The sequence below is a fragment of the Nicotiana sylvestris genome, chromosome 2 (assembly GCF_000393655.2).
Source record: "Nicotiana sylvestris chromosome 2, ASM39365v2, whole genome shotgun sequence".
Taxonomy (NCBI): domain Eukaryota; kingdom Viridiplantae; phylum Streptophyta; class Magnoliopsida; order Solanales; family Solanaceae; genus Nicotiana; species Nicotiana sylvestris.
In genome coordinates, this window is record NC_091058.1 from 31,732,815 (window position 1) to 31,759,401 (window position 26,587).

Below are 26,587 nucleotides of genomic sequence, written 5' to 3' on the forward strand. Positions count from 1 at the left end.
GGGCCTTCGCCATTAGAAAAAGAAAGGTTCGACCTCGATCGAACAACGACGAGTTGTTATTTCGATAATTTCGAAATAACACCCTTTAAGGCCAAGGGCTTTCGCCATCAGTAAAAGAAAGGTTCGACCTCGATCGAACAACGACAGTTTGTTATTTCGATAAGTTCGAAGTAACACTCTTTAAGGCCAAGGGCCTTCGCCATCAGAAAAAGGAAGGTTCGACCTCGATTGAGCAACGATGGTTGTTATTTCGATAAGTTAGAAATAACACCCTTTAAGGCCAAAGGCCTTTGCCATCAGGAAAAGGAAGGTTCGACCTCGATCGAAAAACGATGGGTTGTTATTTCTATAAGTTCGAAATAACACCCTTTAAGGCCAAGGACCTTCCCATCAGAAAAAAAGGGGAGGAAAGGTTCGACCTCGATCGAACGATGACGGGTTGTTATTTCGATAAGTTCAAAGTAACACCCTTTAAGGCCAAGGGCCTTCGCTATCAGAAAAAGAAAGATTTGACCTCAATCGAACAACGACGGGTTGTTATTTCGATAAGTTTGAAATAATACCCTTTAAGGTCAAAGCCCTTCGCCATCAGGAAAAGGAATGTTCAACCTCGATGGAACAATGACGGGTTGTTATTTCGATAAGTTCGAAATAACACCCTTTAAGGCCAAGGGCCTTCGCCATAAAAAAAGAAGGAAAGGTTCGACCTCGATCGAACGACGATGGGTTGTTATTTCGATAAGTTCGAAATAACACCATTTAAGGCCAAGAGCCTTCGCCATCAGAAAAAGAAAGGTTCGACCTCGATCGAACAACGATAGGTTGTTATTTCGATAAGTTCGAAATAACACCCTTTAAGGCTAAGGGCTTTCGCCATCAGAAAAAGAAAGGTTCGACCTCGATCGAACAACGATGGGTTGTTATTTCGATAAGTTCGAAATAACACCCTTTAAAGCCAAGGGCTTTCGCCATCAGAAAAAGAAAGGTTCGACCTCGATCGAACAACGACGGGTTGTTATTTCGATAAGTTCGAAATAACACCCTTTAAGGCCAAGGGCCTTCGCCATCAGAAAAAGAAAGGTTCGACCATGATCGAACAACGACGGGTTATTATTTAGATAAGTTTAAAATAACACCCTTTAAGGCCAAGGGCCTTCGCCATCAAAAAAAGGGGAAGAAAGTTTCGACATCGATCAAACGATGATGGGTTGTTATTTCAATAAGTTCGAAATAACACCCTCTAAGGTCAAGGGCCTTCGCCATCGGGAAAAGGAAGGTTTGACCTCGATCGAACAACGATGGGCTATTATTTCGATGAGTTCAAAATAACACCCTTCAGAATCGGGACTCGTCAGACGAATCTCTTCTTGCACCACAGCCACGAACAGTTGAGATAAACAAAAAAAGTACAAAGCAAATATAGAATGAGAGAACTTTTATTTATGCAAAGTCATAGCGCGGCTACCACCGCCTACATATGGCCCAGGCCAACCAATAAAAAAAAGGGAGACGAACAAAAGACAAACAACGAACAAAACAAAAATAAAAATGAAAAACAACATTCTTCATTCGTCGTCATTACCATCTCTACGAGGTTCATCACCATCCGCACCCCCATTAGCTTCAGACGTTGCCGCATCGTATCCACAGTTGATGCAAGCCTCACGAGCTTTTGCTCGTGCTTCTTCATAAGCAGCCTCAGCCACGGTGCCTGCTTCCCACAAACCCTTATATATGTCCCGCTAGGCTTCGACATAAACCTAGAGCTCATGCACTTGGCGGGGAACGACAGCGGGAGATGATTCAACCTGAGCCTTTAGTCGCCCATTCTCTGCCTCCAGGGCCGCAACCCGATCTCGCAGAACTAAAGCCTCCTGATCAATTGTGCTAATCCGCTCCTCGAGCCTCGCCTCTATAAGAGTAGTTGTCGCTCTCTCCGACTCCTGTTCAGATTGCAGTACGTGGATAGTGTCCTCCAGGGCCGCCGCCCTCGCCAAAGCCTCATACCAGGCTCTCTTAATATTCTCCAAACCAACAACCTTGCTCTCCATCGCAGTCAACTTCCCTCTCCACTCTGCACTCATCGCCTCGACTCGGACTAAGTTCTGGTCCATCTCCAACTGCATAGACCTCAACTTGCCCTACAAATGCTCACACTCTGCAGCGATCCCCTTACCCAATTCAAGATCCCCGTCCTTGATGCGGAGTTGCTCCTCAAGTTCGCTCTTGCTACGGATCGTCTGCATCAATTCCTGATCCCTTTTCTCCAACTCCTCACCAAGAGCCTGGTTGCGGGGATCCGTCCTCAACCGCTCGTGCATCTCGCGACATCTGTCATGGTAGCGACAGTACTTCTCCAACATCTTCAAGAAAATCCTTACCCGGACGTTGGCCCTACAAATGCTTTCCACTTCCACCATGTATGTCTGAAAATCATAAAGATGGGGTTAAGCTAATGCTTTCGAACAAGGGAAAAGATTAAAGCAAGAACCAAATGCAACGTACCCTCAAGCCCATGACGGCCACCTCATCCCTCAACTCGGCATCAGGGGTATCCCGAAGGGATTCATCCTCAGCTTTTGAACATAACAGGCTGAACTGCGGCACCAGATCCTCCCCTTCCACCAAGAGGTTAACGCCTGAAGGGATCTAAAGAATACGGGACGAGCCCCTCGCACGAACCACCGAATAAGCGAGACCCTCCTCGAACATCCTAACATCATTAGGATCCAGGTCTGACTCAGATTCATACTCATTAACCACCACACCTTTTCCCCTTTCCGCTGTTGAAGGAGGAGCACGATCCACTGCGTAAGATGAGGGCACATTTGAAGTCACAACAGCATCGCCAGAGGTCTGGTTCTCTACCCCGACAAGGTGTTGATTATCAGTAATAATAGGGACTTCTGGTTGAGCCAAGGCGGTGGCTGGAGTTTATGATCATTGATTACGGGCGCCAACAACTTCAACAGTTGGCTTCGCCCCTACAGGAGGAGCCGCAATAACACCTTCTCCCGAGCTCGTCGGGGGAGAGTCGTCCAGGCGAATCACTGTCGGGGGTGCCGTCTCAAACTCTACTCTCCATCTATTCGATGGCTCCTCTTTCTCTCCAGTCGACGATGACTCGTTCATAGGACAGACGATATTGGTCGGGACCTCGTCCTGAGAAGTGACCCTCGCTGGAGTAGCCAAGGTCGCAGATTTGACCGAAGCAACCCTTGATGAGGGTTGTACAGTGGGCACAACGACAAGACGAGCAGATGCGACCAACTAGCGAAAGGCTAGCTGAGGGGCCCTTGCTCTCTGCACCCTCCCCGACAACGACGAATGATGCATAAGAGTCTAAACAAAAAAAGAAGAGAGGAAAAACAGTAGACAAGGACGTCATCTCACTTGAAAGAGGCCTGCGTCCAAACCTCTCGTGAAAAGTCGACCAGGTGAGAATTCCCACTGTGTGGGAAAGAATAGCCTCCACCCATTCACAAATCCCATCGACAGGCACCGGGGACAATCTCTCAGCTACAGAAAAATATAGCAGTTAGGCATTCGCGAAAAATGGTCAAACATTTCATTAATTAAAGACGCAAACTTACATGCAAAGTTCCATCTCTCGGGGAATCCTATCAGGTCCGCCATAATATGCTCGGTCCGCACATAAAAATAATTTTCATAGAAACGACAGTTGGTTTTGTCGTCCATCTTCACCACCAGACCCCTCGATCCCCGAGGACACGCGTGAATCATCGTACCTCGAATAAGTTGTGGAGAAAAAATGCTAAGCATATGGCCCAAAGTGACCTCACGACTGGCAAGTTCTGCATACTTGAGCAGCATAAGAAACAGTTTGTAAAAATAAGGCGAAAGCTGAGCAGGGCAGACCTCGTAGTGACGACAGAAATCAACCACCAACATGGGAAGAGGAAGTGTGTACCCAACAATGAAGGGGTAGGCATAAAACACACAATATCCGGGGCGGTCGAAGTGAACTCTGTCGTCCCCCTCCGCCGGCTGCATCTCGACGAAATTGGGGATTCCCCACCGTTCCCTCAAATCTACAATTCCCCTTTCTCTCACAATGGAAGTGACGGGTTCCGGCTCCGCTCCACCGCCGAAACTAAAGTCAGTCGCGTCCTTCCCGGGGCGAGGCAGAATCTCATCTACCGAGGGGACCTCCTCTTCCTCCACCGAATCCACTTCTTCGGTGATCTGAACAGAACTCTTTGGTACCGGATTAGCGGCAGGGAGATTATCACGAGAAGAATCGCCGACCATTCTTAGCAGGAAACTCTCCAAGAGAAGCGATACGAAGAAAAGGTGAAAGGTTTTAGTGAGCAAGAAGGTGAGCAAGAATTCGAGGTATTAGAAAAAGCGATATCTGAAGAACCCTCTCAAACGAATGATGAAGTGTATCAATCAAATGACAAGTTCCCCTATTTATAAGAGACATAAATTCCCCGAGCACGAAACCAAAGAGTCGCCATTTGAATTTGATAGGGCACGAAACATTTTAGTTTCCCAGGAACGAGTATCATAATGGTGGCATACATGAACCAACTCTTCATTGCCAACCGACGTTTCGATTCCGAAACTATCGCAATGGTTCACGAGTATCGAAATAGCACCTCCACTCCGCCAAAAAATCCACTGAACGCAACTAAGGAATGGAAAATTGGGGGTCAGATTCCTCTCGACTACGCTGCAAACATGATCCGTCCGTCGAGCCCGACAAAGGACGACCCCGACGGACGGAGGGACTAACTGTATTGGGCAAAATCTGACCGCTACGACCAGGTTGCCCACGACCCCTTTTTAGCAATCAGGTAGTGAAAGTCAATAGAGTTCGCTTCATTTCTCCTCCAAGATATCCGACACATCGAAAAGCGCAATGCCTAGAGCCACGACCAGAACGCACCACTGACCCAAGCGTGCCAAGTCACGGTGGGGGTGAAGAGGTTTCGACTATATATATAGCCTAGGAAGGCTTTCAAGAGGGGGCGGGGGCTTCTCCATATTTTACCTAGGGAGAAAATGAAGCAAAAACTCCATCCCTGGATCATAGAGAAAAAGCAATTATAATCCATCTTCCTCAAAGACTGAGGAAGAAGGCGATATTGAATCTTAATGAGATCATTGATATTTTCTTCATCCCTTATACATGTATTACTACCAAATCTCTCGATCTGGTATCAATTAAGTTTGACTATGATTTACCCCTTCATCTTTGATTGATTTGTTCCAAAAGATCTTAACATCTTTTGAGTCAAACACTCTCTACTTCTACTTGGATCCTTCTCCAGTGCCACTAGTGTTGTAAAGGGATCAAGAATAGAATACGTTATGCGGAAGCTAAAAAAGTAACTTTTGATAACATTAAATTAAATAACAAAATATTAGATCTTAAAAGAGATATACTGGTCAATTAACCTATATTAATATAATCTATTAATATAAAAGAGAAAATTAAAAAAATATTGAGAGAATAAATTCTCCCCTAAATAAGACTCTTTTAACGACTACATTAATTATGGATGCTATTGTGTTGTTACATGGAGGAGAGATCCTCAATTTATAGAACTCCGCAACCTTTTCCTTTAAGAAAAAAAAATGTCAAATATGAAAGAGATTTACAATTTTTTAGGAAAATAAAAATCAATTATACTAAATACTTGAAGAAAAATCTTAATATGAAAAGAAAATAAGGGCAAATACTAACACTTGGTTCGGGTAGGCGATCGATGGCCGAAAAAGATTAGGATGGGATGCGAGAGGTGGCAGATTTGAGTAGTAAAGATTTTACCTTGTAGTTGTAGAGTGTGAATCACAAATAATTTTTACTCTCAACAAGTTGTGTTGCATGACATATAGTTTGGGATGATTGCAATAACATAACTAATCAATTAATGAAGGAGTTATACCAACAAGATTCAAATTCTTTATTTTCAGACTTTGAGACATCATTCATTTGGTCGAAGCTCATATAGTCCTTATCTTTTGAGTTGTTGGTTGAGGATGAATAATCCAAACTGGAAGGAATTCTTGATACTTTTTATCCATGGAATTTACAGTATATATATGTGACTACTTGAACGATTAATCCTTTAAATTTAGAGATAAGTGTATTTAATTAACTATTTTGAAGCAAGCAAGAAATTACCCAAAAATGCAATTATCCCACTTTTTTGAGTGAATAGCAACCCCCCTCCCCCCCCCACTTTATAATGTTATAAAGCTAGCAAATCGATGGGCTGAGACGATAAGAGTTACAAGCCTTGACATTAATTTAGAAATTTCTCGAACTAGAGGCGAAAATGCTACAAAATAGCTGCTATTAAAAGTCCACTTCATACTAGAGAAAACAAATACAACATGCATAGTAGACATTTGCATATGTCATACTTGTGTATAAATAAGTTGATCATCGCATGGAATAAGGATTTGGAATGGCCATTCTGAGAATATCCGCATCAATGTCCAACTTTTACACACAAGTTTCTAAAATTTTATTAAATCACATTTCCAACATTGCCTGATTAGAAAACACAGGGATGAAGCAGCGAAAAGGAGACATCTAATGCCACAAAATGATGAGCACCTCCTCAAAATCCACAACTACTCCTTACGATTACATAGGATCCAATAATTCAATATTTCCACATATCGTTTCCAAAATATGGTCATCATTTGGACTTGTAAATATTGGCCTTATGGTCATGGATCTTTACACAAATAACCGGACATATTATTATTTATTTTTCCTAATTGATATATATAAATTACATATTGATTATGCATGGGTATGCATATATTCTAAATAATTTATATTATATATATATATATATATATATATATATATATATATATATATATATATATATATATATATATATATTCTTTAATTATTTTTAGTTTAAGCAGTTGAATGGACGGCCATCTAGGTTAATTTTTCGCCTCGTTAATCCATGAATTGGTTGTTTTTGGCACTTATCGTGGGGCAGAGCATTTGCATCTATACCTGCTTTTTGTGTCACATTTTAACTTGTGTCCGCTTTGCCAAAAAAAATTACAAGCGTACCCGCTTTTCACATAACTTCAGCACACAACAAAGACAATCACGCAAAACTTCAGCATTCTAGTAGCCGGGCCTAAAGTTCAGCTCTAGAGCTGAAGTTTTTTGTGTTGTAACTGAGAAACTTCACTGAGTATATTTGCTGATATAATCATCTTTGCAGTCCATTTTCCCTAGAGTTCAAAGTTACCATTGTAATAACCTTTCAGTCAGAGCAGTCGAAGTTACATCCAAAATCCAATTTCAAAACTCTTAGATCATGGGTGAGCATCTTTGTATCTCTGTCAATAGTTGCACATATGTACTGTGTCTAAAGTCGTCATCTCATATGTAGCACGCAACAAAAAGTTAGCACCTTGCAATGTTATTAATAATATATAAATATACCCTTCTTAAATATGTTCCAGGGATGCTGAAGTTTCTGCGTATGTAAATGGGTGAAAACTCGCTTCCTCGGTATATTTGCTTTAGCTTCATTAATTAAAGAGAGCAATGTTGAAGTCATCGTTGTAGAAGAAAAAAGAAAATGAAGGAGGAGAAGGAGGAGGAGAAAGGGAGCTGAAATTGTTTAAAAAGTGGGTACAAGTTAAAAGTTTAAAAAAAAATGAATATAAATTAAATGAGATCGAACAAATAGGGCGGCCGTGCAATTTTTACGGGAAATTCAGCTCACTATTTGGAGACGGAGTACATTCAGCCCATGAACCTTGAGAGAAATCAGCCCACTAAGTGGAGTACATTTATACCCGAAGTTCAAAATCCGAATCGTAACAATCGTAAAATTCTCGTCTCCAACAAAATCAGAGAACTAAGGATAGGGTCTGGTGATCAAAGACTCAAAACTACCGATTATGCCTCGCTATGAGAGCAAAAATGACGATCGCCGAAGATCGCCTCCGTATTCTTACAAAGATCGAAAGTCGCATCATCACGAGGTTTATTTTTTCTCTTAATTTTTGCTGGCCATAGGATTAATCGGTTCAAATTGCTCTAAACTAGCTGTCTAGCTCGACTAATTTGATTCATGCTTTGCTAAATTAAGAAACTTTACTAATTTATTTAACGAAGTGACATCGGATGTATAAACAAATTTGTGATGTACTGTAATTTTGGATGTGAGCTGAAGCAATTTAATTAGAGATAAAAGGAATGATATTTTTAATTGCAAGGAGCAATTAGTTGAATAAAGATTAAGACTTGAAGCTCCACGAGGCCATTTTAAGGTATTTTGCAGATCATCTTAGGGAAGCAACAAATGAGATAAACGGTTCGTGTGGCCAAATTAGTAGGATGAGAAACGGTTCGTGTGAGTGGGACTTTTGTAATTACTTTGTGTCACTGGCTGAAATTCCACTCATGGTTGTGGCTGAAGGGAAAATGCAATCCCAAATTGTTTGAGATTATCATTTTAAGAACTTTCAAGGATTAAAAAGCAAAAAGGTATGAGCCCATTAGTTTTATTTTTTCCTGTTTCTAGAAAAAGTAGAAGGTAGCACGGAAGGGTGTGGCCTGGAAGTTGGAATGAACCATGGGAGACCAAAGTTGACTAAAAAAGTTTGGGTATTTCCTTTCAATCTGTCTAAGCCTTGATGGTAAAAGTTACCGGGTATATGTTTTGGTGAGAAGTAGTAGGTACTCGATGGATTAGTTGAGGTGCCGTAACTTGACCTGGTGCTACAGTTTAAGATAATAAAAAAATAAAAAAGTAAAAACTCATAATCCCTGTGCATGTAAAAGTTCCATACTTGTTCTCTAGTATGCCAATTAAAGTACTTGGCTAAACATATGTTGGAACCATTTAGAATGTTGTTGGATATCACTCAAGTATTATGAAACTTGAAATGGCATAGTTCAGAAGTTCAATGGGATAATGATGTTTAATCATAAAAAAATGCTTGTTATATCCATATAATTTGATTGAATTTCAAGCCCTCCCACTGAAAGTAAGCTGTCCTTTTTTTTCCTCCTGACGACATCATCCCCTAGGGGGAGGCTTTTGATTGCCAAAAAATTTGATCAGTAAAACCATTTTAGTCTATATGTGATCCTGTGAACTCTTTAAGCATATATTTCACTGCTTGTTGGTTTGGGCTAATTTCAGAATATTGTCTAATTCAACTTTTGCAGAGCCAATCTAATGGATCTCAGCACGATAGATTGAGGGATAAATATTCCAGAGATGAAGATCGTCATCATGGGGAATACAAGGATAAAAGCAGTAAGGGCTACAGAAGAAATGATGACAATGATGATTACAGCCGTTCCAGGAATCATAAATTTGACAGGTCATTTTAGAAAGAGTGTTTGTACGCATAAGCTTTGAGATCTTTCCATTGTTCTTTTTTGGGGATAAAGTCTGTTCTTTTGGATTGGTATGTCATACTTCCATCATGGTGCATTCCGTCATGGTGCAAGCAATGGGAAGAATTAAATAGTTAGAGGTATTAGCTAAGTCAAAGGATCTGTTGTTTTTGGAAACAAACAATTAATCTTGATAGTGCTTCTGGAATCAGTTGGTTTCAGGAAAATCAAGGCAATCCAATAGGCTCTCAGTTGGAAGTCCTTGTACAGTTGTAATGTTGGCATTATACAAGATAATTCTTTGTTTGGTTTCACCAAGCCAAACTTTTTTTTTTTAGTTTGGTTCAATTTTTTTTTTTGAAAAACTTTTGATATTTCATCAATGAGCAAAGCTATCAGTAAGGCAGTTATGGACGCTACAATAGGATGTACTAATTACAGAACCTTTTAACTTAGTAACAAGCTAACGGAATCTATACAGTGTCCTCTTCATATGCATATTATAAATTCACTGAAAGCTAAAGAGTTACGAACTAAGCATCTACTTTCAAGACATAAACAGCTGTAGCTCTGCCTTTGAAACATCTTTGATTCCTTCTTTTCATGCCACCAGACACACAGGACCTGGAATGGCTCTCCATAATCCGCTCCAACACCCAACAAATTCTTTGACAGTCTTTGGCATCACATACTTTACCCCCAAAATGTGCTTAACACAGCTGTACAGCTAGGGTAAAGTGCCAAAAGAAAGAAAAAGGAAGATGCTTACTATATCCTATCTCTCTGTAATAAAGGATTAAAGAGAAACACAAAGCCAAATTGTACCTGTAACTTTTTGCTTGATGATCAATCATATATATGGCTTGTGTGACTGTTGTTTATGAATTAAAAATAGTATCTTGGATAAATCTTTATTTTGTTAGTTGGTCATTTATTCACTATTGTGATTTTATAGGCGTCAACATCGTGGAGGTAGAGAAAAGGATGAGACACGTAGATCCCGTTCAAGGTCAAAGGATCGTTCTTATGAGAAAGCTAGATCAAGATCATATTCTCCTCTACCTCCAAAGAGGTTCCTTTATAATTTTTGTTAATAATATGAATTTCCACGTTAATAACTCCTTAATATATTGTACTTATGGATTTGATATTTTTTTTAAACAAATTACTGCAAGCTTTCAATTAGTCTGATTATCATGTGGTTTTACTTTAAATGTTTGCAAATTTTTGTTTATCTTCACAGACGATTCATATGTCTTTCTCAATGCTCTATTTCATTTTTCCACGAGGGATTCTTTTGTTCTTGTTCTTTTAAATTATGAATATATTTTACTCAAAATCATAGAGAAAAAGTCTTGATTCACTCTTTTGTTCTCTTTGAGGCATCCACAAAATTGAAAAGTGCCATAATCTATGATTTCCTTTTTGACAGCAAGCGGACAAGTGGCTTTGATATGGCTCCACCAGTAGCAGCAGCTTTTTCTAGTGGGGCAGGTTAGCAATTAGAACTTAAACTGCACAGATAATTGTAGCTCTCTCCTACCTAAAATGATATCAGTCTACATTTAGAGATTTATGGTTATGTTTAATATGATAAGCTTTAATTTGTTTTCGTGCTGATAGTTTCTACTTGGAACTGAGAATCATTGTTGTGTTGTTTGCTGTTGTGTTGGTTCTTTGTTTGTGATTTTGTTACATATGGCTAAGAAGGCAATATTGGACTTTATGTCCCATCATGCTACTCATGGGCGTGAGGACTGTAGATTTAATTCAAGGAGGAATCAGTGCTTCGGTTAGCTGGAACTTTTCCATCATCAACAGCAAATGTTGTAATTTGGTAGGCTCGCAATTGTTATCCAGGAACTTGCAGTGGTGGAATATAATTCTTGTTTTAATATTTGAATGGTATACAATATATAGGTAAGGAATAGGTGCTTTTCCTTTTATGCTCTCTCTGGTGAATAACTACTACCATGATCACTTTTACTCAAAAGCTAAAATGTTTTCGAAAAATGTTTTAGGTAATCTGTTGAATTCAGCATTTAAATCTGCTGTTTGTTGGTTGCATAATTTCTCAGATTTTACATCTGATTTCATCACTTTCGCTTCTCTTTTTACTTTTTCCTTGTTATGTAGAGCAAGTTCTGGGTTCTTCCAATGCTCCTCAATCAATTCCTGGAATGTTACAAAATGTATTTCCAACTGATACAATTCAGGTACAAATAATTTAATTTGTAGGATTGGTTTTTATTTTTTATTTTTTTATTTTTGTTGCTTATTTAGATGTAAGCTTTCTCTATAGATTCCATTTAGTTATTTCTCTCACGAAGGCGTTTTCAACAGGTTAATCAGTTGGGTTCTTTCCCTTTCTTGCCAGTTCAAGCCATGAGTCAGCAAGTAAATATGTTATGCTGAAGCTCCATCCTCTTCTGTATTTACAACAAGTATTTCACCTTTTCCCTATTTTGCTCATAGGCTACAAGACATGCACGACGTGTCTATGTTGGTGGCCTCCCACCACTGGCTAATGAACAGGTAAGGCAAATATTGGTTTTAACGGTCCATTTCCGTCATCTTTCATCCACATTGTACCTAGGGTCCTGGCTTTTCTTTGAAATGGTTGTCATGAGATAATGGTGGATGCTATAGTTTACCATCTTTTTTTTTAGATTTCAAGCTTACACACTGTACAATCCGAATTCTATTACATGGGTTTTAAGATTGAATATGGCTCTTCATGTCACGAGTTTGAACCGTGCTGCGGTCCAAAAGTTAGGTATTTAAGTGGAGAAGGGTAGATGAACGTGCACATTATCCTTAGATATTCGAACCGTGCGCCAATTGGCCATCATGGATTTCTTTGTTATTAGAAAAAAAGAGTGGTAATGGCTCTTAGGGATGGCTTTATTATGAAAGGGCTGCTAATTTGGAATTGAGGTGTAGTTGACTGATTTATTGAGGGCATAGCCTGCGTGAATGCGTCCGTCGGAAAGATGTCCTCTTCTTGCTTTATGAAAGAACCCCACCCCCCACCCCCCCCAAAAAAAAGAAGAAAGAAAACCAAAAAAAAAAGAAAAAACAAAGGTATGTCCATGAAGATTCTCCTTGTGCTGGAATTGTTTCATTAAAACAAACTGACATTCTAACTTAACTATAAGACTGTAACGAGGCCAAGTATGTCCCTGTCCTTTACTCGTAAGAGTGAGTTGAAATTGAGAGTGCTCCAAGCCTCAAATATGGTGTCCTATGTAAGAAAAATTTGTTTTATGGTTGTTAGATATTTATGTGTAAATAGTCTTAGTCCTATCTTTAGTAGGAGTAGAATATGTCCTAATCCCATATGTAGCAGGAGTAGAATATGTCTTAGTCCCATATGTAGTAGGAGTAGAATGTGTATTATATATAGCCCTCATTATATCATTAGAATAATAGATTTTTCTCCCGTGTATTCTCACATAGTATCAGAGCTTCGGTGAGAAAATTATCGTTGTGCGTCATTCAAGCGATATCCGGAAGAAAGATCTCATCGACGTGCAATTTTCCGGCAACTTCGTCTTGTTCCCAGGGTTCATCATTGCTACAGTGGTACTGTGCATATACCAGTACCACCATCAGATTCGAAACCCTTGTGCGACCAAACCCCAGAAATTCCAGTCCCATCTGAATAGAAAAGTAAGTCACCGTGTGTCTTTCCGGTTGACGACTCAAGATTGATTTGCGTTATCTCCTCATCGGTAAGTGTTGTGCGAAAACCAACACTACCATCTTGTTCGGAAAAGTCAGGCGACAAAACCCTAGTCAACTGCTCCGACAGAAAGTCATGCGCCGTCAGAACTAGGTTCCAGCGAGCTACAGTAACTTTTCCGGTGCGTGTGAGCCATTCCGACCATTTTTTGACAAAACTTCTTCAGGACAACCTACTCGTCTAGTGGTTCCGAGCCTACCCATATAAATTACATTACATTCTGACAACTTTTATTTTTTCTGGCGTGAATAGTGCACTTTTCCGGCGTGATCAGTGATTTCCCGGTGTGAATAGTAATTTCCAGAAAAGTTTCTGTTTTCTGGTGGTGTTTTAGAACCTATTTTGTAGTGTGAAATTCGGCTTAGTCTCATTATTTTCAAATTTTTCCGGCGACCTTTCAGCCAACTTCTGTTTATCAGCGACCACTTGGTTTTGTTGCTCAGGGGGAGTCTAGTGACCTTGTATATCGAATGATAAGCTTGTCGATATTTTCACCAAGTCCCTCGCCGATCCTCGTATTAGTTACATATGTAACAAGCTCGGTACATATGATTTGTATGCACCGGCTTGAGGGGTAGCGTTAGATAGTTATGTGTAAATAGTCTTAGTCCTATCTGTAGTAGGGGTAGATATGTCCTAATCCCATATGTAGTAGGAGTAGAATATGTCCTAGTCCCATATGTAGTAGGAGTAGAATGTGTATTATATATAGGCCTCATTATATCATTAGAATAATAGATTTTTCTCCCGTGCATTCTCACAATGGTAGTATCTTATTTTTGTCGGATCGAGTTTTGCTTCTCTTCAGATTTCTTATTTCTTCTTCTTCTTCTGCTGCATCTGAAACAGACAATCTCGGCATTTTTTAGTCATGTTATGAGTGCAGTTGGTGGAAATTCTGCTGGTCCAGGTGCGTTCAAATTTCAGACGTAAGAGTTTTATACATTTGCACTGTCACACCCCTTGTGAGTATAACCTATTCCTAAATTTCAGGCGATGCAGTTGTCAATGTGTACATTAATCATGAAAAGAAGTTTGCATTTGTGGAGATGAGGACAGTTGAAGAAGCCAGTAATGCAATGGCATTAGATGGAGTTGTTTTTGAGGCATGTATAACTATAGCCTTTTCTTTCTTTATGCAGTCTTAATGTTGGGGGTTCATCTATTCTAGTCTCTCCTTTGGCCCAATGAGAAGTGTCTTAAAGTTCTAACCCTTCTTTTATTTATTTTTAATTTGGGCGGAAAGAGTAAGGTGGCGAAACTGCGTGAGAGTAAAGAAAGAGCAACGAAAACCCTCAGGACTTAATATAATTTTTATGTCTATGGCTGGAAAGATATGTAATACTTATTAATTGGAAAAAAAAGAAAACGATTCAATTTTTATTGTTCTTCTTCTCTCTTCTTATTTTTTGTTGTGAGTGGGGGTTCTGTTATGGTACATGAGATGGAAGCACTCCTCCTGATTCTTCATGAATAGAACCTTACCTCTGATTCTGTATAGTGAGATCCATCCATTTCCTATAATGTTCAAGAATTCGAGGATCTTCATAAATCATCTTATTGAGGTTAATCTAAGATGCTTTTTGGTTTTGATAGGTGAAGAAAGAGAAATGGGAACCCAAGGGGCTTGAGATAATTTATATCTATGGTTGTAAAGATATGTTCTAACTTATTAACTGAAAAAATGATTCACTTTTTATTGCTTTTCCTCTTTCTTCTTGTTTTTTGTTTTGTGGGTGTGGATTTCTATTATAATACATGAGATGGAAAAGCAGTCCACCTGATTCTTCATGAATAGAACCGTATCTGTCATACCCATCTATCTCTATAGTGTTCAATAATTCAGGGATCTTCATAAATGTTCTGCACGGATGTTTCAAGCGGAATAGTTTAGAAGACACCTATTGGCTTTAAAGAAAGTTTACAATCTTCTTGTCAGGATTAGTTCTCAGAAATAATAGTACTTGTTCCTCTGAAACATCCTCTGCAGACAAATGAAAGTCAGATCTTCGAAATATTCCTCCCCACTGACAATGATATAAATTAATACTCTTCTTCTTGTTTTGCTACCCATGCCTTTAGTTCTTCGTTTTGCCTGGTGAATTTTGTTGGTTTAACTATTTGTTATTGTCTGTGCTTTACTGTAAACAGGGTGTTTCTGTCAGGGTTCGAAGGCCTACTGATTACAATCCTTCTTTGGCTGCTGCACTTGGTCCTGGCCATCCAAGCCCTCACCTTAACTTAACTGCTGCTGGGCTTACGCCTGGGTAAGTTGAAGTCGCTGTCTATTTTCCTTTACTGTTGCTGCAGAAAATGGTGCCTCTGTCCTAAATTTGCTCTGGAAATCGTTAGAACTTGATTGATATGAGAAAGGTAAGCCAATTATAAGACCTACATTGTTATGTGGGAATGGTTGTTTCACTGCCAAAGTTCAACATATCCACAAGACGAGTGTTGCTGAGATGTGCTTGCTAAGATGGATGTGCGGTCATATAAGATTAGACAAGATTAGAAATGACCACATTCTGCAGAAGGTGCAATTAGCACACATCGAGAATAAAATGAGGCAAGGGCGCTTGAGATGGTTTGGCCATGTCCTGTGTCTGTGGCTACCTTCAGATGCACTAGTCTGTACGTGCAAAGGTGTTAAAAGGGGACGAGGTAGGCCTAAAATCATATGAAGGAAGTAGTCTCGAAACACCTAAAATCATTTGGAGTCCATGGAAATCTAGCCTAAAGCTAAAGTATAATGGAGGAAAAAGACATAATAGGTATCACCTATTAGCTGGGACTATGCCTTAGTCACGTTAGTATGTTCAATTGTTCACATTAGTTTTTAGGAGTCTTTTAGTCATGTCTGAGATTTATATGCCACTGAAAAAATATAGAAAACTTTGTTATCGTTATTGTTATTATTATTATTATTATTATTATTATTATTATTATTATTATTATTATCATTATCATTATTATTATTACTATATGGGTCTCATGGTCGGTGAAGATTCATATAGGTGACCTTAAGTTGCTTGAGTTTAGGCGTAGTAGTTGTTATTGGTTGGCATGAGACATTTCAAATATGTAATCTTGGTCTGATTTGTATTGATTGAGTTGTTCCTATCTGGGATTTTATATTTTCCCAATCAGTCAGTTACTTCACTTTAATTTCAAACTGTCATATGAATCCTCTGTGTTAGGAATCTCTAAATCTAGATTTTGTATTTTGTGTCCCGCAAATTTTTTACAATGAACTTTAAAGATAAATTGCTTATAGTATTGTAGATGTCAGGAAAATGTACGTATGTACATGGAAAGTACAAGTGTGATTTTTTATTAAAATACATGGATAAATAGACTGCATAAAAGGTGACACCTCTTTGTGGAAAATGAGACTTAATTTGAAGCATTTTCCTCGTAATTAATGAGCTTACCAGTATATTTTGGAGAGTAATTCAGCGTGTTGAACCTCTTCTTGATTGGTGAAAGCCAGGTGAGTTTGGAGAATTTAGATGTTTGGACTGGTTTAATGTGCACATATTGTGAGATGCCCCAACTGGATGCGAGTCTCTTATCTCAAAACAAGGAACAGAATATTAACCTTAATTTTTAAAACTGTTCCCTGTTAGTGTTTAATTTCTGTTCTCCTGTCCCTTTTCTGGGTCCTTTTTTTTGTTTGGGGGGGGGGGGGATGAATTGGAGATGGGAATGTACAGATGCATGCCAAGCACGTTTACACTGAGAAAATTGGTGGTGCTTACATTCTCCTCCACTTGTCAGTGTAACAGTTACAATACTTTCTTCTCTTTTGGGCGGCTATTTTTATGATATGTTTTTTCTCATCATTTTCCAGAGCAACTGGGGATGCGGAGGAACCTGATCGTATTTTTGTTGGTGGATTGCCATACCTTTTTACTGAAGTGCAGATAAAAGACCTACTGGAGTCTTTTGGGTACAAAAATCTTATTAGATGGCAATTGTCACTAAGTTTCAGAATATTATGGAGCTCTGATGTATTGAATTTGTATATTGTAGACCCTTGCGCAGATTTGAGGTGGTGAAGGATAGAGAGACAGGAAACTCTAAAGGTTATGGTTTCTGCACATATCAGGTAATTAAGCTGATATCTAAGTTCATTCTTGTCTTATACTTTTGGGATGTAGAAAATGTTCCATGACATCCATCTCTTTCCCTTTCCATATTCCTTTTTCGAGCCGATTAATTAGCTATTTTTCTTCTGTGGATCTTCATTTTTGTTTAATAATTATCATTCCGTAATTTGATTATTTACTCGTTATCCTTCAATTAATGTAATCCCATGCCCTTTACAGTTTACACTGAATGTTTGCTATATTGAAGTCTTGGCTTTATAGTTTATCCGCATTTCAGGATCCATTTTTTTTTCTTGTAGTAGCAGGATTGCATACTCTTTTCTCCCAGTTACTTGATCCTATGGTTTGAGATTGAGAGCTTGCTGATTGATCTCTTGGGTTTATAGTTTTGCCTTTCAGGCTCAATTTTTTTTTCTTTTCTTGTTGATACTTCAAAGCAATTGCTTAATACTGCACCAAGCATTGTCGATATACGACAAGGGAGCACAGAGGACCACTAAAAACCAACCTAATACTGGATCGCCTACTTTATCTAGACACACAATAAAGAGAGTGACCTTGAATCCTGTGTGTCTCTATATGGATTTTTCATTTCTTCCTACTTTCCTTAGTCCATTTTGCCCAAGTGAATTATCTTAATAAACAATCTCCCACCAACAAACTTCTGCTTCTTATCAGCTAACGCAATATACTCAGTTTCTCAATCATCAGTATTACTTCCTCCGCAGCTGCCTCCATTTCAGTTCCACATTATGGCTCTCATAGATACCTATGCTGATCCTACAGCCCAACTCAGCTTCTTCACTGCACAGCATATTAGCCGTTTGCAGATAATTTACCTAATCTCTCTCCATTGTTCCTATGCTGATTATTTTCCTTATGCCTCTGTCATAGTTCACTGAAGATGTCAATCTCGTTAGTTACAAATGAAGTCCTCCCAATGTAGTTAGATTTCCAAATCCAAGCATAGGTGGATTTTTGTAATTCTCCTTGCCAGCACTTCTCTCCATCCAGTCTCTTCCTATTTTAATAAGCAGGGATAAGGTTTCATCCTCCTGCCAGTTAAGTGAAATGCTAAAAAATATACCAAAGTTCCAGATTTTTCACTGAGTCCACACTGAATTGTCCTCTGTTTCTTCTAGATCTCGACATTTCACCTCCTTTGGATGAAATTCCCATTGCTTCTTGATAATGCTGAAGAAGGTTTTACCTTATATTGGGTAGCTAACAAACTATTACTTGCTTCAGGATCCATTAGTTACAGACATTGCTTGTGCTGCGTTAAACGGCTTAAAGATGGGTGACAAGACACTGACGGTTCGGCGTGCTACCTCTAGGTATGTTTTCATCCAGCGTTTAGGAAATCCAATGACTGAAGACTGGAAATTTGTGAGGCATGCAATATTTCTTTTGGAATCTTTTCTAAATCCTGTATCACCTCCGCCTTTGTGTTTTAGTTGGATGGGTTCGTCATGGCTTCTTTGTCGTACATCTAATTCTGTTTAGTATCAAAAGCATGTTCTCATCATTATGATAACAGATTAAATTTTCTAAACCGAACTCTTTTGATTGTTTACGTTTGGTGTCATCATCCACATCTACATTGTATGTTAACAGATTATGTTTTCGAGGTTCATGTATAAGAGATGACCTTCCTTTGAGAAGATATGCAGAAGTACATTATGCGACCCAAGAAACGTGTGGTTTCTACCCATTTAGATAGTCTGAGAATTTTGTCATTTCAATTTTGTTAGTCCTTGGGAACAGTGTAGCTACTGATAATTCAGAGTCAGAGTACTGAGTAGGTTGAATTGTTCAGTAAGCAGTTATTTGCTTTCAGAAACAAGTGTCTTGCATGCTTGCTTCGTTAGCTCAAAAAGTAGAATTTGTAAACTGCCTTGAGCTTGACTTATGTTCAAGCAGGAGAGTTTACTTCTGAATGATGATTAACTTCCTTCCATACATGGTCTATGCCTTCCATATGTTATTTTGTTGAAGGGGACTGGGAATTCATGGCATGTCTTTCATGTTTTGTTGCTGGGAACCCACTTGCGATTAGGAAAGGGCTATTCTATATTTAACCACTCGATGGTAATTTTACTATGTTCTTTTATATGACTTTTTCCAATCATGTTTAACAGCAGTGGGCAGGTGAAGTCAGAACAGGAGTGTATATTAGCTCAGGCAAGGCAACATATAGCTATGCAGGTTGAATGTTATCTACAGTATTAACTTATTATTCTAAATATTCTTCTGAGCCTTGGAGCATCAGTAAAGTTGTCTCCGTTTGACCTATAGGTCACGGGTTCGAGCCGTGGAAGCAGCCACTAATGCTTGCATTAGGTAGGCTGTCTACATCACACCCCTTAGGTGCGGCCCTTTTCCCGGGCCCTGCGTGAATGTGGGATGCTTTGTGCACCAGGCTACCCTTTTATTCTAAATACTCCTCTGACCCAAATGCTTCAACATTTTTCACTTCCCGAGTTTTGAGCTCAGTGAACTTTGACTAATATTTTTGATATCAGCAAGTTGCAATTTGTAGAACTTCTGGTGAAATTTCTGGATGTCTAAATTTTAATTCGATCGAATAAATAAAACTGATCCAATCTAACTCTTAAAATTGGTCAAATAAGTGATCGGGACAGAGTGAGCATTTTTCTCGACTTTTAATCGCTTAAGGACTATGCTGCTTACTTGCAGAAAATGGCTTTTGAAGCTGGTGGTATGACTATTCCTGGTACCGAGATAGGGCCTGTTGTGACTGCTGAGATTCCAACCAAGGTGTTATGCTTAACTGAGGTATTTACACGTCTTAGAGATAAGGATATTCGTTATATAACTTATATTTAAAGGTAATGATAAAAATATCGAAGTAATTCTAATAGGTTATCTTCCTCTGGATGTATTGAAGGTAATTACCCCTCAAGAATTGTTTGATGACGTAGAGTATGGAGAAATTTTGGAAGACATGAAAGAAGAAGGCCGGAAATTTGGTGACTACAGCTTCTCATTCATTAACATATCTTTTGTTCTCTTTTTTTTGTTGCTTTAGAATGTATTGTTTATGTTTCAATCTGCTTGCCGTATTTGCATATAAAATGCTTCTATTAAGAAAAGATGATTGAAAGGGAGCCACTTTCAGATTGATTAATTATGGACTATTTTAAATAACTGCAACAGTACACAGGGAGTTGCTTGCCTGTGGACTCTTCTTTTTGATACCTTGGAAACAACAAAAAGTTGTCGTATGATGGTTGGTGCCTTACCTCCATAATTGAATGAAGAAGAAATTTTAAGATCTGAATGAAGAAGAACTTAAAAGAAAAAGATATCTATACTAGAAGAGGGCTATTTTTTTTTGGATTTTTGCTCATTCGTACAGAAAACCCAGCACTACCTTTGTGCTGTTTATGAATATAATTATTGCCACTTCAAAAAAAAAAAAAAAAGAAGAGATTCTGTTCTCTGAGAAGTTCTTGCTACTAAAACTTCTTTGAATAGATGATAAAAGATTCAACTGATTAAAATTCTTAATGTATTGTATATTTTTTATCTTGAGTTTTCCCTCTCATATGTGCCCTTTAATTTGTAGGATTAAGTATTTCCGAGTCATTAACGGATTTTGTTTGGCTGAATTATAGGTGACTTGATTGATGTTGTTATACCTCGGCCAGAACCTGATCATCAAATTATCGAAGGTCATGGGAAGGTAATAATGTTGTCCATTACTCCATTTTGTGTCCAAGCTTTAGGAATCGACTCAATGTTATTTCGAGCATTTCTCGCGTCCTTGCTTTGTGCTCTACAAATACTTCATATTGTTGTACAACTGAGCAATAAAACCTGTACAAGTTTGCTGCCATGAAAAGCAAAAAGCCCGTGGTCATTTCCTTGTTGAAAATGGGAAAATAAGGTGTTCTGTTACTTGCAGTCTGCCCTTCTTTTCTTCTGTACTTGTTTGGTTCTAGATCTGAGATAATCATCATAGAATTTCTACTTACCTTACTCAATTTGTGAAGGAGAAAATGATGCATAAGCAAGTTTTAGGCTTTCTTTTTTCTTCTCTCCTACAGAAATGTAAATGAAGGTAGTGTAGACTCTGAAAATGTTGAAAGTATGTGTTTGTGTTTTTTGCTGCACGGAGAATACTCGTTATTTAATCCTCATTAAGCACACACAATGTAGCATTATCATTGGGGATAACTCTACGTGTATGTGGTATCTTGAAAGTTCACCAGATATGGGTGCTAGCCATGAAAGCAATTGTCGAGGATAACAAACTGCAGTTATAAGAGACTGTCGATCTTGAATTTCATTCTCATTGTTTCACATGGGTGTTTGTGTTCCAAATTGCAGGTATTTCTGGAGTACTCGGACATTACTGGTTGTAGCAATGCAAAGGCTGCACTTGCTGGCAGGAAATTTGGAGGAAATACTGTCATTGCCATTTATTATCCTGAAGACAAATACTATGACAAGGATTATGCCTCTTAGGTTTCTGAAAATTTTCCATGTTGATAGTCTTTGTATATGTTTAGTGTTTGTAATTGTCAGTTTGCTGCAGTCTGGGTTGTTCGATAATGGTCAAGTAGGAGTAGTTTTTCACTACCCCGTTCAAACTACTGAAATTACTAGATTTTAATTCTTTTTTATTTCCAGCACCTTGTAATGCCGTGTATTAAGATTTAAGGGGTAGTTAGGCAACAAACTAGATAGAATAGATTTCATTTGGAATGGATTGACTACAAGGATGAACTTCGAGTATATGGCAATTAAAATTTTCATTATTTCAAATATACCTTTATTAGAGTTGCTAAATTTGACGTTAAGAAAATATTTCTTTAAATATGTTTTACTTCCTAATGTTGAAGGACAGAATAGCCGAATCCTTTTTTTTGGGCAGAATCTCCTCAATAATTTTAGGTCTTCCTTACTCGTTAGCATATTCGATCATCATAGATTGGTGCATATGGATGTCCACACATGATCAATCTTTTCTTTGTCATTTTTTCTCATCTTTTGAGTGCTACTTGCACCTTGTGTCACCTATGATCATTTTTAAATTTATTAAAATTTCATATAATTGTGCATCCATCTAAAATTCTACATATCTGTAATTCTACCATATTTATCTTGTAGTTTGTTTAGTTTTAGAGGCTCAAACTTTTCTATGTAAAAAATAAGCTATAATGAAGATCAAGTGTAAATGACCAAGCACATAGATTAGGCCGATCTGCCAGCGAGAAACTTGTCTTTGTGTGATGCCGTCGAACCAATTATTTAATATTAATAGATGCCAAATTTAATTCGTTTTAATAAATCTATTTATCTCCTTCCATTTGAGACAATAATAATTTTAAAAAAAATTACTCCGCTTCAATTTAGAGGAGTTAGTTTGACTTGACACGGAGTTTAAGGATTTTTTTTTTTTGAAACTTCTGGTCTTAAAAGCTTAAGGGGTATAAGTTTTGTGGGATCATGATATTTATGTGGTTATAAAAGCTTCTCATTAAGCGTAAAATGAAGAATTTAAAATTAATCTTTTTCTATTAAAAAAAATATCATTCTTTTTGAAATGGACTAATAATAAAAGTGTGTCATCTAAATTAAAATGAGGGAGTATAAAAAAAGCAAAACAAAATAAAAGTAAATTCAACGTCGTGTAGGAATGTCAGAACTCAGAACTCAGAAGGGAAACATAGTATAAAGTTTTATCCAATGAGACCCAAAAAGGAGGATTCGCTGACTAGGATTTGTGTCACTCTCAATTCTTGGTTATGGTAATAGATAAGCTTTGACCAATTCTCCTATTCCTTGTATATTAAATTTGCTCTTTTTCACCAATAATCAATTTTTTCCTTTTCTAGAAACACTGTAACAACCGTCTCTACTATATTATTCACCTCAAATTAAACAACATAATACCAGCTAGTTCTCACAAGTAGGGTGTTGAAAGAGTAATGTGTACGCGGATATTATCACTATTTTGTGAAGGTAGAAAAGTTATTTCCGACAGATACTCAACTCAAAAAAGTCATATAAAGAGAAATAGTAATCAAATCCAGAAAAATAAATAAAAGATAAAAATATAAAATTTCTTTTCATGCAAGAATTCTTAGGCACTAAAATCCTCGAACACAGCCAATGGCCTCACTTGTCTATTTCATAAGATTAACATAGCATTCATGTTATCAACCCCAAATTAAGAGAGAAAAATAAAAGATTGTTTATTTTAATCCAAGAATTGTTAGGTAGTAAATCCTTAAAAACAGCCAGTGTCCCTCTTGTCTTAGATTAACATAACTTTCTATATTATCCTCCTCAAGTTAAAAGATAAAAAGAACAAATTTTGTTAATCCAAGAATTGTTAGGCTCTAAAATCCTCAAAAAACAATCAATGGTCCCACTTATACATTTCATCATAGAATAACAATAACTTTCTCCCCATCTCAAAATTATTAATGGATAATGTTGACACCTTTGTCTCCTCCAACCCCCTTACCTATAAATACTCATCAAATCTCTAACAAAATATATCATCTTTTCTCCCAAACTATATCATCTTTGTGTGCTTTCTCAACACCATTTGCTTTTATTCTTGATTTTGTTTGAGCAGAAAGAAAACAAAAAATGTTGGCAATTTTCAAGAAAAGTGTGGTTGATCCACCAAAGGAACTGCAGAGTCCAGCCTCTTTGCAAATATCAAACAAGGCTGCATCACCTCAAGAGACAATGAAGAATTTCTTAGCTTCAAATTCCAACGATGGGTTTTCCATTGGATTCATGGATAAGGCATTCTTGGCCTATTCCAAACCTCCACCTTCATCAAATCCTCAACAAAGGTATTACATTCCTTCTTGAGATGTGACAATGAAGGGCTTTTTTCACTTTATAAAATTTGTATAATTTTTGTATGTAACATACAGAATGTATATATATACAAGAAATATATATCTTTTTGGCTATTATTTTTAGAGGGCTATATCATAAAGATTAAATTATTCACTAGTCATTAGAAAAACGTAAAGTGGGGTGTTACAACAATGGCGTTTTGTTGTTGAATTTTCCAAAATTTGTCATTTTGCAGCTTCTTATTGTTAATAATGTGACAAAGGTGTGAACTTTTTTGTTTTTCCAGGTTGTTCTGTGGGTTGAATGACATATACTGCATATTCTTGGGATGTTTGAACAATTTATGGGCACTAAACAAGCAGTATGGGCTATCAAAGGGAGCCAATGAGGCAATGCTTGTGAGTGAAGCATATCGAACACTTCGGGACAGAGGTCCATTCCCAGCTCATGAGGTCCTCAAGGGTCTTGAGGGAAGCTTTGGCTTTGTGATCTATGATCACAAGGCGGGTAATGTCTTTGTTGCCCTTGTAAGTTCTTCTCTAATTCTAAATTTTATGTATATGGGTCCGTTTGCGCATACCTCGGTTATTTCGTGGAGTATCTGACAGATTTGTCCCCCAAGGCTTAGGTAGATAGTAATAAATTACCAAGCATTTTTTGTTTTTCCTCGGACCCTGGTCTCCCATGATTTTCATCCAGCTTCATTGATTGTTAGGCCACACAATCCCCATAAACATACATTATGCATCTAAAGAAAGTGTATATATTTTCTATAAATGCATGTAAAAACTAGCTTCTTAAGTGATTGGAGATGGGATGACGGTGGTGATATCAATCTTGGAAAGGAAGCAAATACAATAGATCATTTATTCTATTCTATTTAGACATAATGTATTTTTTTTTCATTTAACTCAATATCATGAATGGTGTCTATGTATAGGGTGCTGATGAAACAATGAAGCTGTTCTGGGGAATAGCATCTGATGGATCTGTCATGATCTCTGATAATGTGGATCATATCAAAGCAAGCTGTCTCAAATCATTTGCTCCCTTCCCAACTGGTATGTAGTTCATATTTAGAACATATTTAAAGACAATGGCTTTATTCTTTTACAAGTGTTGCGCTTGCCACTAGCAGGTGCAGAGCTATAAGCTCGACTACGGGTTCGGCCGAGTAGCTTTTGCTCAAACAGTGTATTTGTGTTAAGAAATTTATTAAATATCTACAAATATTAAATTTAGAACCCAGTTATTAGCATTTGAATTCATCGTTCGAAAATCCATAACCCACAAAGTTGAAATCCTGACTCCGCCTCTCCCACAAGACTGAAAATTTCTCTTTTTAAATGAGAAAGCACATGAGTTGTCCAAACAAAATTTGATTTTTGATGGGATGGACTTTTTTGGCAGGGTGCATGTACCACAGTGAAAGTGGATTAAAGAGCTTTGAGCATCCAAGTTACAAGATGAAACCAATGCCAAGAGTGGATAGTGAAGGAGCAATGTGTGGAGCTTATTTCAAAGTTGATGTCTACTCAAAGGTGAATAGCATGCCAAGAGTTGGAAGTTCTGCCAACTGGGCTACTTGGGGCCAGCAGGCTTAGATAATCTCATTCTTAACTAACTACTATATAAAGAAGAAAGAAGAGAAGTACTTTATCTTTGTCTTCATTCCTGTTGTTATTTTCTGATTTCCTATTGTATTTTTCAATAAGCTTCCTGCATCTTCCATAAGGGCCTCAGCTTTGTAAATTTCACTTGAGGTTCCAACATGAGAAGATTGTTGAGTTTCCCTTTCTGTTTGTTTGTTCAGTTTTAAGTGTTCAAAAAGTAATGAGCAATTAGCACATCTTTTATGTTGTTTGTAATGACAATCAAGATGCAATGACCATGTAGTTATTTCCTTCACCATATTTGTGCTAAACCTGTTTTAGTTTCTGTGTATATTAGCCCCACCCTCAAACCATTTCAGACACCTATAAACTATCAAGAGATAGATAGATGACTAGTCACTAACATGAGTGAACAATTTGAATTTGAAGCTTACAAGGGAGGATGCACAGAGAGCAGAACAGGTCATCTCATCTATGTCACCAGATGAGTTGGAAAGAATGGTGAGATGGGCAGCAAGGATTCAAACAGCGATACAAGTTCTCAAGATTACCAAAGATTTTGTCATGGAAAATCCTGGCATGAGTTTGGCAATCTTTTTGCCCATTTTAGCAGTATTCCTTCATCTGCTTGGCTACATCTGAGATTTTTCTCTTCTTTTCATTTTTTTGGGGCATATTAGAAAAATTCATTTTTTTTATCAGTAAATAAAATTCTATTTAGAAACAGCACTAAGATAGTGCTGATATGTACAATATAGCATTTCAAGAAACTCATACTCCTTAACTACTCTTGCTAGGACTTGAAATCTAATCATAAAACATTTCCTTTTTACACTAAAAAGCTGGAGAAGGGCCGGACCACAAGGATTTATCGTACGCAGCCTTACCCTACATTTCTGCA

The 26,587-nt window shown here is 37.8% G+C and overlaps 2 protein-coding genes across 3 annotated transcripts; both read left to right on the top strand.

Annotated features, from left to right (window-relative positions):
* Window positions 1-7,817: 7,817 nt before the first annotated feature.
* LOC104224091 (splicing factor U2af large subunit B-like) lies at window positions 7,818-22,015 on the top strand. Of its 2 annotated transcripts, none has more exons than XM_009775660.2 (18): window positions 7,818-8,001; window positions 9,194-9,351; window positions 10,323-10,439; window positions 10,800-10,861; window positions 11,504-11,583; window positions 11,711-11,764; window positions 11,843-11,902; window positions 13,962-14,022; window positions 14,106-14,218; window positions 15,264-15,379; window positions 16,963-17,061; window positions 17,145-17,220; window positions 18,470-18,558; window positions 19,363-19,429; window positions 19,922-20,020; window positions 20,133-20,214; window positions 20,863-20,930; window positions 21,578-22,015. In XM_009775660.2, the coding sequence occupies exons 1-18, from the start codon at window positions 7,918-7,920 to the stop codon at window positions 21,713-21,715; spliced, it is 1,623 nt and encodes a 540-aa protein (XP_009773962.1). In that variant the 5' UTR covers window positions 7,818-7,917; the 3' UTR covers window positions 21,716-22,015. The 2 variants fall into 2 exon arrangements, with proteins under 2 accessions (XP_009773962.1, XP_009773963.1); XM_009775661.2 differs by having other exon boundaries at window positions 19,366-19,429.
* Window positions 22,016-23,753: 1,738 nt separating this feature from the next.
* Window positions 23,754-26,359, top strand: LOC104224090 (uncharacterized). The gene is made up of 5 exons (XM_009775659.2): window positions 23,754-24,063; window positions 24,360-24,600; window positions 25,014-25,134; window positions 25,484-25,614; window positions 26,116-26,359. The coding sequence occupies exons 1-5, from the start codon at window positions 23,852-23,854 to the stop codon at window positions 26,326-26,328; spliced, it is 918 nt and encodes a 305-aa protein (XP_009773961.2). The 5' UTR covers window positions 23,754-23,851; the 3' UTR covers window positions 26,329-26,359.
* The last annotated feature ends 228 nt before the right edge of the window (window positions 26,360-26,587 follow it).

Bases quoted from the DNA above. Each gene is read 5' to 3' on its own strand.
- LOC104224090 (XM_009775659.2), top strand. From the start codon at position 23,852: ATGTTGGCAATTTTCAAGAAAAGTGTGGTTGATCCACCAAAGGAACTG. The intron at 24,064-24,359 runs GTATTACATTCC...TTGTTTTTCCAG, and splicing joins TCATCAAATCCTCAACAAAG to GTTGTTCTGTGGGTTGAATG. The intron at 25,615-26,115 runs GTGAATAGCATG...TTGAATTTGAAG, and splicing joins AAGTTGATGTCTACTCAAAG to CTTACAAGGGAGGATGCACA.
- LOC104224091 (XM_009775660.2), top strand. From the start codon at position 7,918: ATGCCTCGCTATGAGAGCAAAAATGACGATCGCCGAAGATCGCCTCCG. The intron at 8,002-9,193 runs GTTTATTTTTTC...CAACTTTTGCAG, and splicing joins GAAAGTCGCATCATCACGAG to AGCCAATCTAATGGATCTCA. The intron at 15,380-16,962 runs GTAAGTTGAAGT...ATCATTTTCCAG, and splicing joins GCTGCTGGGCTTACGCCTGG to AGCAACTGGGGATGCGGAGG.